Source organism: Pholcus phalangioides, unplaced genomic scaffold (genome assembly GCF_987345545.1).
Source record: "Pholcus phalangioides strain wild (caught in Gottingen) unplaced genomic scaffold, Ppha-v1.0 ptg000032l_1, whole genome shotgun sequence".
NCBI classification, from domain to species: domain Eukaryota; kingdom Metazoa; phylum Arthropoda; class Arachnida; order Araneae; family Pholcidae; genus Pholcus; species Pholcus phalangioides.
The window spans coordinates 6,877,239-6,891,739 of NW_028301622.1; the positions used below are offsets into that span (position 1 = coordinate 6,877,239).

A 14,501-nucleotide genomic window follows, 5' to 3' on the forward strand; every position below is an offset into this window, starting at 1 on the left:
GCTAAATGAGTTCATTCCAGCAGTCAGATTCTTCGGGTTGGGGTTGAATCCCCATCACCAGAGTTCTAGTAGTGTAGAAATGCTAAGAGACTTTTGACCGGCAAAGGAAAACCTAAACTCTACTGACGTCTTGGTTTTCTCTGAAAATATTTGCTGATGAAAGAAAATCTACATCCATTGTGTAGCTAAGTATTGTAGAGCAAGTTAACAAAGCATTTACTGTCTGAAGTGCTTGCAGATAAGATTAGAAGGAGAATCAATGAGACTAAATGCCACGCCAGAGTTGTGCCTCTGAAAATTTTCTGGTTTTTTATACACCACGCATAATATTCTGGAAGATAATGCAGGAAATTTAGTTGTTAAATCTAATATTTCTGTGCTTATATTCCCTCTCTTCTCTACATATACTGACACATATTAATATCTGATGTTCTATCTGTGTTCTCAACTTGGTGTAATGCATATGAAATTATGGTTTATTTAGCAAATTATGTTATCTAGTTCAATTCATAGTTTTAATCTCACAAACAAAACATTTTTTCAAAATTTTTATATCTTTCCTTATCTTGGATTTTGCACCCCTGTTTAGCTCACAAGTGCTCCTCATTTGACTGAGAATTTTTTGAAAAATTTGTAATACATACTTATATGCAAACTTACCAGAAAATTTCTGTTCATTATAAAGATAACGTTGCAAAAAAAAAATACAAATTTCAAAGAATGTCAAAAACTTTGGATATAATTGAACTTTTCACAAACCTTTTTTTTGCAATAGTACAAAAAGAAAAAAAAAGAGAGAAGATGAGTGAGATTCATGAAACTATAGAATGACATCTTTAGTTTAATGCTTTCCTTAATTAATGAGGTCTTGAGCAAGGGGTTTTTTCAACTGCTTCAGGAATAAAAAAAATCTTGTAATTATTTCTTCATAAATGTCAAAATTATAGTTGATAATTGAGCATTATGGGTGACAATCTCTTCCATCTTTCTACAATGAAAAATGTGGAAAAAACTATGTCAACAAATCATATAATAATTGAACTAAATCTTGCATTTTTAAAATGTTCAAATTTTGATATTCTTCCAATAATTATTGAAGAGTTACTTCAATAATCTTGGTACCTGTTCTTCTTCAATACAGTGGCTCCTAGCTTAGAAAAGTCGCTACTACGTGACATAAAGGTCAGAGTTGGCCGACCAATAAGTTACATCATTCCAATCAAAGGTGAACCTACTCCAACAATTACTTGGACCATAAACAATAAACCAGTTGTTGGTGAGCGGTATGAAATCACCTCGTCAACGACTCAAACCACTCTTGATATTTCCAACTCTGAGAGAAGTGATTCAGGAAAGTACACACTGACTTTGAAGAACACATCAGGTGCTGCTTCAGCTACTGCTACTGTTACAGTTATGGGTAAGGGTCATGTTCTGATTAAACATTATAGATGAGATAATATGATTCCTATAAGTGCGTATAATGACTTTATCACTAACAAAATTTATTACTGGAAAAAACCCCATTTCATGTCTGAATCAGTACCTTTTCCTTCTTTTATTAAATTATATTTCTAATTTTTATTGCAATCAATCACAGATCGCCCATCTCCACCAGAAGGTCCTCTAAATGTAACTGATGTCACAAAGGATTCTGCAACACTCAGCTGGAAAGTACCTAAAGATGATGGAGGCTCACCAATCAAACATTATGTGGTTGAGAAAATGGACACCACTAGGGGTACATGGGCAGAAGTTGCCACAACATCTGATTTGAAATTCAAAATTCCAAAGCTGCTATATAAAAAGCAATATCAGTTCAGAGTTATGGCAACAAATGAAATCGGCAACTCAGATCCCTTGGAAACAAAGAGTGCTACTATTGCAAAGGATGCATTTGGTAATTATATATTTCTGAATAAATTCATCTCTTTCACTTCAATCAATTTTTCATTTCGTTTTTAATTATGAATTGAATTTTCATTCTATAACCTTTTCGCTCTCACACTGAAACACTGGAAGCTGATATACAGACACCTTGAAACAGCGGTTCTCAACCTTTTCTAACTCACGGAGCCTTTTTCAGTGTATAATTTCTATGGCGACGCCCTGTTTGACTCAAGAAGCCCTCTTTAGTATATAATTAATATGGTGGAACCCTTTTGGCCTCTTTTGTATTCATTTATTTATCAAATTGATTGATTGATTTTATTTTTCTCGAACTGCTGCAGAGCCCCTGGGAAGTGCACACAGAGCCCCAGGTGCTCCGCAGAGCACCGGTTGAGAACCGCTGCCTCGAAAGACCACCCTGTCAAAGAATTCAATATCTTTCATTTCATTTACTGGTATTTTATTTTGATTCCATCTTTTTTCAGAACCTCCACTATCTCCAGGAAAGCCACAGATTAAAGACTATGACAAAGATCATGTAGATCTGGCATGGACTGCACCAAGGGATACAGGTGGAGCTCCACTGACTGGATATACTGTACAGAAGAAAGAACGTGGCTCCCCTGTCTGGGTCAAGGCGGCAGATGTACCAGCAAATCAAACAAAATGTACAGTACCTGGACTTACCGAAGGAAGTGATTATGAATTCCGTGTCATTGCAACAAACAAAGCTGGCGAGAGTGAGCCAAGTGATCCTTCAGAGTTTGTTACAGCCAAGCCAAAATTTTGTAAGTTGATGAAATTTTTAATGAATTGATAATAAGAGAAAATATTTGTCTCAGGTCAGTCATGATACAGTGAAGCCTCTTTCAAAGGTTGATACAGATGACGTCACCCATGTTTTATTGTCAAATAAAAATTCCTTGGGAAGAAACCTATTTTAAGCATGCATTTTGGACATGTCATTGAACAAATTTCATATCTCATTTTATGGGGTTAGAACCCTCATATTAACATAAACATTCTTCAGAGTAGTGGGCTTTAACCATGGGTCTACAAATCTCTTGGGAGCTCCTTGGAAAGATTTCAAAGAGTTAGCAAGCTTTAAAGAGAGAGAGAAAAAACTCAATTAACCAATTACATTTTTTTACAGTATTGTGTACTCAATATTATTCTGTACAGGGGCCTGTGGCCTTCGTCTTATTGACAAGGGGGTCCTTGAACTTTGTCTTATTGGCGCAAAGGGTCCATGAATCACATAAGATTAAGAACTCCTTCTTTATGGAGAGAAGTGTTTTTTTCTCAGCCTACAATACATCAGAGGAAGAGACTTTCTGGATATTAATGCCAAGACAAACTTCGGAAAGAAAAGTTGGGAGTCTCTATCAAGAATTAAACCCTGATCTTCTTGCAGTCTGGAAGAAAACACTAACCAATATACCACAGAGACACTGACATCTCTTTCTTTTTAAAATTCATGTGTGATCATGATACACTGAGAATTCAGAAAGCTCTTTCCTTGGTGTGTTTTGACTTAAGAAAAATATTGCTCTATACTGTTATCACTTGGGCACCTATTGCTGAAGTTAAGGAAGATTGCAATGTCTCTACTCAATGCATCATGCTACTGTTCGTGTTATAAGGAAAGACAAGTCAGTGTCTTTATGGTATATTGGTTGATGCTCTTGCCCGATTGCAACAGAACTGGGGTTTGTAATCCCCAGCAGTGTTTTTTTTCAAACGTTTCTTTCCTAAGTTCATCTCCACATTGTTATCTTTTATTTATCATTGCTATCATTTTCATGAATATTCTTTATTCAAACATTTTCCGCCTTGTACTGACAGATTTCATCTTTGTATAAGTGATAAATACGAAAGTTAAGATTGCAATCGGCTAAAGAAGGAGAAGATACGATAAAGAAAAGGTACAATTTCCAGTAGTGAGAGCCAGTATTATAAAAACGGTACAATAGAGGCTACTACTATTTGGCTACTACTGAACCACACATGCACCTTGTTCACATTCTTCTGCAGAACTTCTAACGAATTGGTACAATGTGCATGCACTTATAGTGAACCTTATATGAAATTTTTTCTGTGTAATTCTCTTATTATGCGTAGTGCCACCATCTGGCATCAATTTTATTCTAACTATGAGGGAAGTGTAATGATTGAATAATTGTATCGTTGTAGGCCTGTTGCTGTCTGTGGCGAGACTTTTTAACAGGGAGATTTTCCTTCATTTGCAGACTTTTTGGCTGCATGTGGAGTGAGAAACACAGTGAAATCTGTCTAAGATGAGCACTGAGGCTGTCATTTGAACTTTTTCCGGGGGGGGGGGGGCAACGGCCCCCCCAATCCCACTCAAATGACGGGCCTGCACTGCATGAGACAGAAACCTATCTTGAATGGAATCAAATGATAGTCAGTTCAAGGATTAGTGAATCCTTGTTATTTTAAAAATGAAAATCTGTCTAAAACGGAATATTATTTCAGTTTCTTGACAATCGGTTTTGTACAGGTTTCACTGTAGTAGGTATAAATGTTTCAAATTCAATTCATTTTCTAGTGCAGTTAAGCGTGTATAGCTTTTATGATCTCATCCTTTGTCATAGTATTTACTTCTTGGCAGTGTTAGCCAATATGCATCTAGATGCATGATTCACTCATCAAAATTCAATTTTATTTCTCCAAATTTTGTTGAGGGGTAAAAATACTCCTTCCGATTTTAGGTAATTTTTTTAAAACAAAGTTATTTCTCATTGAAAAAAAATACCCCTTCAAATGGGACTCTGGATTAGGGCACTTTCAATGTTCAGTGTCAGATATGTTATGGACACATGCTTTATATTTGGTCAGATCTAGACCATCTTTGTGCTTCATTTGTATAAAAAAAACTGATGTAATTTTTATTTATATAAAATTTTTATTAAAATTGATGTAATTCATTAAAAATATATAATGGGCATTACAAGTGAATTCAACTTTACACACAATCTCTGACTTATGTTATTAAAATTGCATTTGTAAAATGAAAAAAAAGAAAAAATTTAAAGGCTGCAACAGAAACCTCCTTCTTCACGGTTACTTTCCTCTTTAAGGACAAATAAATTATTCTGTCCCCTCAAGTATCTACAAAAGTGCACTGTATTTACCACAGAGTTGTTCACATCATTCTTCTTTGCTAACTAACTCATTATGCTTTGGATTTAAGCTTTCAGTGAACATATAAACTTAAAATATTCATGATTCTTTGTTATCAATATTTAAAAAAACCCAGAAATGTATAATATTTCTCTCAGTTTGTTTCTATTCTAACTTCTTGTAACATTCATTTTTCAGTGGCTCCGAAAATTACCACTCAAATGAAAGAAATGAAAGTCAGAGCTGGTCTCACGCTTACAGCAGATATAAAATTCATTGGCGAACCTGCACCAGAAGTTGCTTGGACTTTGAAAGGAAAGCCTGTTACATCTGGTGATCGCCTTACGGTATCAAACTTTGATGACCATACAATATTGAACATCATTGATGGTCGTCGATCTGACAGTGGGCCATATGTGTTGACCATAAAGAATGAACATGGAAGTGACACTGGAACTTTGGAAGTCAATATATTAGGTATTTAAAATTCTTAAAAATCCCTCATTGTTGATATGAATTACAGTACAATGATATATAATAATAATATTAAGGTCAGTCAAGAAATCGTCACAAAAACCTTGGAGTATATCTATTTTTCTTTGCAAGTTTTTTGGGGAATCTGATAAAATTATAGCATCATCCACGTACAGAAGTGTGTGTATTCCAGTGGTTTGATTTATAAAAACTGGTGAAATGCTAGATGAATTCAGATGATCTGTGAGTTCTTTAATGAAAATAGAGAAAAGTGGGGGGGGGGATAGAATTTTGTCCTGTAAAATCCCTTTAGTAATATTTAGTGCAGCAGTTAGCCCATTGCAAGTTCTAATTCTCATTCTAGCCTTAGCATACATGCCAGAGAGTATCTTGATAAGTTTGTCACTAATTCTTATCGATCTCAAAACATACCAGAGGAGGGAATGGTTAGCACTATCGAAAGCTTTCTTGAAATCAAAAAAATATAGCATAAAGTTTACACCCCTAGGTTTAAAAATATATTTCTGTATGAGGTAATTTAATAAATTAAAATTTGATCAGTGGTTGGAAAATTAGAACAGAATCCAGCTTGTTCCCTTGGAAACAAGCTGGAAATGGAAAAATCTTTCTTGTTTAGCCAGATATTTAATCGGTTATTCAAGATGGAGGTAAATAACTTTGTCATGAAGATCTCGGTGACTTCAGTATAATTTTCGAACTTGAGTATAATTTTCAATCGATCTCTGATTCATGTCCTGCTTTGGTGGACCTGGATTTTGTTTGACTCCACCAATATAACCAGCAGTAGTAAAATGAGACTTCCAGGTAGTGAGCCACATCTCCATTTAAACAAATTTTTCATAACATTTTGCACGATCATATATCCAAATGAATGCTGCAACCCAGAACTACTCACCGAAAGATGAAGGGAGACTGTGGACACCGATCAACACAAGATTGATTCAAGTTTGAAAAACAAGTTTTTTGGATGGATTGATCATTTCTCACTATCAACATTGTCCTAGAGACACTGCTGTCTTAATGCATGGGTCCAACCGGGCACTGCTCGGGGAACTCAAGAGGAGAGTGGCCCCACAAAAATGATAAGTGGTTGAAATTTTCAAGAATTTTTCAGGTAGGGCTTCAAAAACATCACTTGGCCCGTTGACCCATGATGCTCTTCAGACGGCCCTGCATAGAGATACACAAAAGCATTATTAAACACAGAGTTAACATTTGTTATTTAAGTTAACCACAATTGTTAAGAAAGATTAGAAAGAGCAGGGGGAAATGAAATAGAACTATCAAATGGCGGGAGCTAAGGAAAAAAACCGCCTGTTCGACAACGCTTCCTCGTTGCCACTCAGGTTCCCCCATACATCATCCAGGAAAATGCTGGAACTTGTCAGTACAATGAGATAGTAATAATATAAAAATTATTATAAGACTCAAGAAGGGTTGGTACGATTAATTCTTAATCACAGTTTTAAAAAATTTTAGTTGATTTAATTGACTCGATTGATCTAATCAAAATTTGATTAAAATGTTTACTAAACATTTATAATTTAATTTGATTTGTTCAACTAAATTGATTAGATGTCTTAAATTATATTCCTATACATTTCAAATATGCGAGCATATTATAAAATATTTGAATCAATATTTTGATCAAATTTTTTTACATGGAAAAGTACAAGTCAATCCAATGAAAACGAATGATAATTTCAGTTTCAAATCGAGTTTTGTAGAAGTTTTGAAAGACAAGACCAAAATTTATTGGCTCCTCTGTGAATTGCACTTTTCTTATTCGGGAAAAATCAGTTTCTCTCCCCCACCAGTACTATTTGAGAGCGGTTTCAAGGAAAAAAAGTAATGTAATGATGATCAAAAATTAGTTACAGTTTTACTGTTTTGAAATCAGTGACTGGCCTAAAATAACTGATTTAAAAATGGAAAAAAAATGAAAAGCTCCAAGTTAAGAAATTCCAGGATATGACAAGTATGTTCACCATATTGAATTGCTTCAAGCGTGCGGTCTAAATTTCATAATCTATTTCTATATTTGTTTACATCTATTCAGTGGATAGGTCCATGAAATAAATAGAATAGATTTTTATACGTCAATTATTATTAAATAGTTACCAATACTACGTTTGCTATGAATGATTAGCATTGGAAAATGTTTGATTAAAATTAAATTAATCAGTTTATTAATGTATTAAAATTTTTTGATTAACCAGTTAAAAATTTCAATCTATTTCCAGCCCTAGTTAGAATGTATCCAGAGACCCAAAAACTGAAATCTTTCACATAAATAAATACATGAATGTGCCATATTTTTTAAATAAGAGGATCATGGCATGGGTTTCAGTGTCACTTATGTACTAATCATGGGTACTTATTTATGCAATTTCACTATTTAGATAAGCCGGGACCTCCACAAGGACCACTAGATGCTGATGAAGTTGATAAGGACAAAGTAACTTTATCATGGCGGCACCCACAAGATGATGGAGGCAGTCCTTTGACGTAAGCTTCTAGAAAAATAAAGCAGCAATACCATTAATAAATAACATTATTACCGGAATATATTTTTTATTTCATCACTTTAGTCTACTAATAATGTTCTGTATTTAGCTATAGGTGATCTCAAATGCTTTTGTTAGCTATTGCATCAAATTACTAACTGCGCAATTTGGTTTTTAAAACTAATTTCTCTAAGCTAGAGATCAGTCCCGATGCATGCAGCTCAGATGCATGTCCCGATAACCCATGGATCTGACCTAAAACTTCACCACATTTCATAATTTTTTGAAATGTTATTTCTCAGTATTGAGGAGTGATAACAAAGTTCTATTCAAAGAATAGGTAACCGAATATGATGCTGATATGAATTTTCTTTCCAAAATTCATCTCCACATCTTATCCAGTCATTCATACTTTGTGTGAATAGCAAGGAGTGACATCATTTTTCTCCCTGAAGTTTTATTGGCAGAGTTCATTTAATTTCTGTTTTGTACAAAATTGTATAAGATTGATAACTCATTTACCCATGGTCTTACCTCTTTCTTTCATTGCAGAGCATATGTTATCGAGAAACGGGATAAAACAAGAGGTGGGAGCTGGCTCCCTGCAGTACCTTTTGTCAACCCAACAAGCACAACTTGTACAGTGCCAAAATTGACAGAAGGCACAGAATACGAGTTCAGGGTAATTGCACAAAATCCCAATGGTGATTCGGAACCACTGACAACAACCAGACCCATTGTGGCGAAAAGCAGATACGGTAATAATAAATTATTTGTTTGAATTTTTTTTTATGTTACTTGTTAAATATTCACCCTCTTGACTTGCATGAACTCTGAGTTAAGAGAATTACTGTGAAAATGTACATTCCAAAAATTTTATTTCCCAAATTAATTAATTGGGATAATAACAGGAAAGGTAGCCATTATTAAGTGAAAATGAAGTGAGGATATTTAATTAATCAGAATGCTGCATGCAGGGACGCAACTAGATACTTTGTCACCTGGGGAGCAAGCGCCTCGACTTTGGAAACCGAACCCAACCTCAAGGTACCACCAAATAGTGATTTCTGCTATAGTGGTTGGAAAAAATCCCTAAATCAAAATCCGTAATCCTACCCAGGTCTCTGCAATAGTACTCTGATTCTGATTCCCAGTCTGAGGCATGCTTTCACCCATTATTTACAATTGTCCCTTTTCTGGGACTATTTCTAATTAAGCTGTGTAATTTTAAGTTTTGATTGTTGTATCTAAATTTTGAACTGGCTACTATAAACGTTACAAACTCAATAAAAATATTTTAATAAATTTTTTAATAAATTAACAATTAATTAATAATTTTAATTTAATAAAACTTTCTTTTCCCGAATAGTTTTTCTTTCATATTTCATTTATTGTATTGATGTAATTTTTTGTTGAAAAAGTGAAATAATAAGTTGAAAGTATTTTTTAGCATATAATGGGTTAAGTAGGTGAAGCTGATATTTCCACTCACATATTTTTTGCTTGTGTAGCTTCTCTAAATTTTCTTCTATGTAGAATAAAATTTAGAGCACCAGACCCACCTGCTTTCCCGTAATTGCGGCCCTGGCCATATGTAATGAAACTATACTGATTTTTGAGAGGCTACGGTATAAGCTGCAGAACCTAAAGGCATACAGAGGGGGAATGATGAGGGTGATCGCCCTTCCCCCGTTCAGTAAAAAAAATTGCATTATAGCTAGGTGGAATTGGATCTTCCTGTTCCATTTACTATACACAAACTCTGTGATTTGCCCCCTCCCCCTCATTCAAGGAGCCTGTATCCGTCTATGGTGGAACCTGTTGGAGAAGAAAAATTTGCAATGATTTAGAAATAAAATCAAAAGTTTTGTAAGGCAATCTGCCATATTTGCAAACTGATGACAGTCTTATGCCAGGGTCCTATGCTGTTGTCAGTCTTAGAAAAATTGTTCAATGTGATGCTCAATAAGGACATTACATTTTGACATTAATTTATAATTGCAGATGCAACTCTCAATTAATGTCAACACATGGGTGAAAATTGTTTTCTTGATTTCAAATACAGGCAACTTGTTTCTTTTGATAGACGTTATTAAAACATTAAAAGCCTATTATACAAATGACGTTTGTTTGCGCAGATTTCATGAAATATAGTTTTTTTTTAAAAAGCTTAGCTAGATTGCAGTTATAAGATAAGATAAATTACATGAAGCCATAAGTATCAAAATAACTTTTGCTTCCTTCATTCATTTAATATGCGCATGTTGTACAGGAATAACTGCATTTACTAAACAACAAATGGTTTTTTTTTCAAATTTTGAATCTAATTAACTAATATTTATATCAAAAAATAAAGTTGTACCTCCACTATATGGTCATTGTTGGTCCCACCTATTGTGCATCTTTGGGGTATTGTTTTATTCAATTTTTTTTTTGTGTGAATCAAACTTTAATCCGTATTTCAGCTGTCCCTGGAAAGCCTGGTCAACCCGAAGCTGTGGACTTTGACAGAGACTTCATAAAAATAAAATGGAGTCCTCCAAGATCTGATGGAGGATCACCAATCTCCAGCTATGACATTGAGAGGAAAGACAAAAAATCAAACCGTTGGGTGAAACTCAACAGGCAGCCAATACCTGTAAGTTTCATAATTTTTATAAACCATGCCTCTTTATAAACTTTTATTCATTTAGAGTCCCTGATTAAAAAAATTATATATTTATTCTCTCTTCACAACCAGAGGTTCTATTCCTCCCCACCAGCCCCACTACAGGTCTTACAGCTGAGTAACTGGGTTTAATTTATATGGAAGGTTGATAGTTCAAGGCCCAGGATATTCCAAATGCAGTGATACCAGGGCTGTAGCATACTTTCTCGGGTCCCCAGGGCAGACTTTTTCTAGGACACCCTTGAAAGGATTATTATTATGCATTATTATATATGTGTAAATTTTTGTGGGGCTCCTATGTAGCCCATGGCCAGTGCCTTGGCTGCCCTAGCTTAGTTACAGGCCTATGTGACACGTGTTCACTTATTAACTTTAGCCTCTCTTTTGTGGCCTAAAATATACTTTGTGCCTGGTTGCGCAAATATACTTAATAGCACTTTAGTGTGTTGGATGCACAAATCCTGCAGGCAAGTTAATCTGGCCCATTTGAAAGTTTTATCCAGATTGCAAAGCGATTAAAAAAATATAATATTTCAAAATATCCTTGAGGATGGGTGTTTAAATGTGTTGTATACAAAATAGAATTATACAATGCAATATTGGTTTTGTTGCAATGATAGTTATGCAGAAATTACCTAAGTAAGGAAGCATATTTGTGGAGTGTGGGGGGGGGGGAAGAGGCTAAGCAGGGTATGACCCAGTGGCAAGACTCAGTGGCCTCATGATAATGAGATCTGTTCGAGATTAAGCCTGTGAATTTGTAAGAAGGAATTTCTGGACAGGTAGAAGGCCTTACAAAACTCTCTTTGCCCAGAGGCTGGCTCATGATGCATTTAAGATGGACTTGAATTAGACTAGAACAAAAGAAGAGCAGCAAAATATGTATAGCCAAAAGGCAGCACATAACCATGAATCCCCCCTCCCACTGCCTCAGCATCAATTAAACATAATCAAATTGATTTATCCATATTTTCTATAGCCTGCAAAAAAAGTAAGATATCCACCTCCCCCAAATATAGGAACAAATTTTTCAACAAAAAAATTTAGCTCATATAACATGAGTGTATGTGGTATTTGTACATGTGGATTCCAAAACTAAGAGGTAATTCTAACTTTTTTTGGTGTTTTAAAGTTTTGGGGATGTCTACAATTTTATTAATATTTTGTGTGTTTTTGTGCATATTTTCAACAGAGCTGTATCTACAATGATGACACTGTGACAGATGGGCATCAATATGAATATAGAGTTATAGCTAAAAATGCTGCTGGACAAGGACAGCCTAGTGAGCCATCCAAGCCAATTTTTGCAAAGCCTATGAAAGGTAACTTTTATCTAGGATAGTATTATAAAATAATCACAAAAATAACTTTACAAAATACTTCATAACTATAACTGTGTCTAAAATCTGTTTTTCAAAAGGAAAAAAACTACATTTTTTCACAGAAAAACCAAAACTTCATCTGGATGGTCTGTATGGCAAAGTTATAAGAGTTCGTGCAGGAGATCCATTGAATGTTAATGTTCCTTTGACTGGGTCGCCACCACCAACTTCTTCCTGGCTGATGAATGACAAGACAATGGCTCCATCAAACCGAGTAAAGGCCACTTCCACCGATGATAGTGCCAGTCTAAGTATTCCAATAACTCAGAGAAGTGATTCAGGAAAATACACTCTAGTAGCCAAAAATGATTATGGTGAAGATTCTGCTGATATCACTGTATTAGTATATGGTAAGTTCATAGATGAATATGCCAAGTACGTGGGCAGGTTCTGAATTCTTTTTACTAAAATCTTTTAACATAGCAATGAATAACCAAAGATTGAAAAATAACTTTTTTGTGTGTGTGATACAGATAAGCCAGGTCCTCCCAAGAATTTGGAATATCCTGAAGTTACAGCATCAGCTATAACTTTGAAATGGAAGAAACCGGATGATGATGGAGGATCTGAAATCACTGGTAAGCTTTTGGAAGCATTTAAGTGAATTGCATCGAGAGATCAAATCTCTGTGAGGGATGAATTGATTGGGTAAATAATAAATGATTGATTCTAGGAGGAAGTTGAAATGTTTCAATCAGATGTGTTTCAACAATCGAAGATCTTGGTGTTTGCTTTAACATGAAACTTCACTGATCACTGATCATATAATCAATCTTGCCAATAAGTGTTTCAAACTTCTAGGTTTTATTGACTTTTCAACAACTTTCTGACTGATGAATGAGTCAGTCAACTGTTTTCTAATGATTGCGGTATATACACTGTATTTATGTCTCTTCTGTTGTGCAGATGTTACTCTACCATGTTCGTTCCTTGTTGTGGATGTAAACTGATGTCATATGAGCATCATCCATGAGTCTAGAACAGTGTTCTTCAACCTGTTCACCAGCAGACCAGTGAAAATAGTTAAAAAATTCCTTGGACTGGCAAAATTAGATGAATAATTTACAAACCTGATGACAGAGAAGGCAAATAAAAACCAATATAGAGACATCATTTTATTCATGTGCTCCTGAGTGGACAGTGATAAAATTTTTGTCTACCACCATGAAGCTATCGCCAGGTCCACTGGTTTGATCTTGGTAAGGGACATGGATAAGCTTTTTCCCTACTGAACCTGAGATGAACGGCAATAGATGGCATTCTCTCAATATGCACTTGCGGCGCCCTCTTCATGCTCAAGACTAGTACGGAAGTATCATGAATTTCTTGAGAGAGAAAGATTTCTGACCAAAATGCTGATATGACAGGAGTTGGTGTAAAGTAAAGTAGTAGTAGTAGTATTTTATTTATGGTATTGAAGGCTGTGATTGATCAGGAAGGGGCCAAGTGTTATTCAGTTGGTTGTTAGCCAGAAGTGTAAATGATCTTCTCTTCAAACTGATTTTTCAAACTGAGAATCTACGTCTCTGTCTTGAATTAAAATTTTGCCTTTCAAAATTAAATTGTAAAAAAAATATGTTGTGGGAAAAAAATTAAACTGACTTTAGACTTTTCTTGAGAATGCTGCTTCGTCAACTGATGTGTAGGGTAGTCACATATTCACACCTTTCTCAAGCGAGAGCATGTAGAAGTGGGGGAAATGCAAAATATGCTGATATTTGATGAGTTAGGGAAAAATTCTGGAAGGGGGAAAACAAACTTGAAAAGCATTTGGAAGATTAAGATTTTGAATCATATTTCTTTCTTCAGGAGTTTTTGTGAGAGAAATGATCAAGCAGATTTTGCTGAATACTCATTCTCCAGAAAGAACAGTCTTGTGAATTTCGGTTTCTCCCTTTTAATTATGATTTTCAGAATGGTTATTTTTTTACATCAGCAAATTAGCGTTCTTAACAAAAAAAAAAAAGAATATATTTAGTTCTATTATGCAAGTATTGTCTTTTTTGAATTGTATGAACTCATTCAGGTGGAAAATATCCAGTTATTATAGTTTTATTTCCATCTGCTTCTGTAATTAAGGTTATCAAGTTGAAAAGTGTGAAATGGGCTTTGAAAAATGGACTCCAGTTTCTTCGTTTTGCCCAACAACAACCTGTGTGGCAAAGAATCTAGAGGAACGAAAACAGTACAAATTCCGTGTCAGAGCTGAAAATATGTATGGTGTAAGTGAACCAGTTGAAGGGAAGCCAGTGTATGCTAAAAATCCATTTGGTAAGTATTTTAATTTGTTTTATTGTTATTGACATAATTATTGCAAAAATCTTCTTAATTTGTGAATTGATTGATGAAATGGGTTTTCAGTCACCAAGTCACTGACTTTTATGAAATTTGAGGTCTCTAACATATTTTTTTTTC

General features: G+C 34.8%; 1 protein-coding gene across 2 annotated transcripts in view; it reads left to right on the top strand.

Moving 5' to 3' along the window:
- The window catches only part of LOC149066849 (twitchin-like), a 303,184-nt gene that overhangs the window by 211,303 nt on the left and 77,380 nt on the right, over nt 1-14,501 (top strand). For both annotated transcript variants that reach the window (XM_089253214.1, XM_089253215.1), the window contains 11 exons: nt 1,142-1,420; nt 1,601-1,900; nt 2,376-2,678; nt 5,233-5,511; nt 7,932-8,037; nt 8,589-8,794; nt 10,502-10,674; nt 11,897-12,026; nt 12,149-12,436; nt 12,560-12,664; nt 14,166-14,357. In XM_089253214.1, coding sequence (XP_089109340.1) covers nt 1,142-1,420; nt 1,601-1,900; nt 2,376-2,678; nt 5,233-5,511; nt 7,932-8,037; nt 8,589-8,794; nt 10,502-10,674; nt 11,897-12,026; nt 12,149-12,436; nt 12,560-12,664; nt 14,166-14,357 — 2,361 coding nt within the window. The remainder of the gene's footprint in view (nt 1-1,141; nt 1,421-1,600; nt 1,901-2,375; nt 2,679-5,232; nt 5,512-7,931; nt 8,038-8,588; nt 8,795-10,501; nt 10,675-11,896; nt 12,027-12,148; nt 12,437-12,559; nt 12,665-14,165; nt 14,358-14,501) is intronic.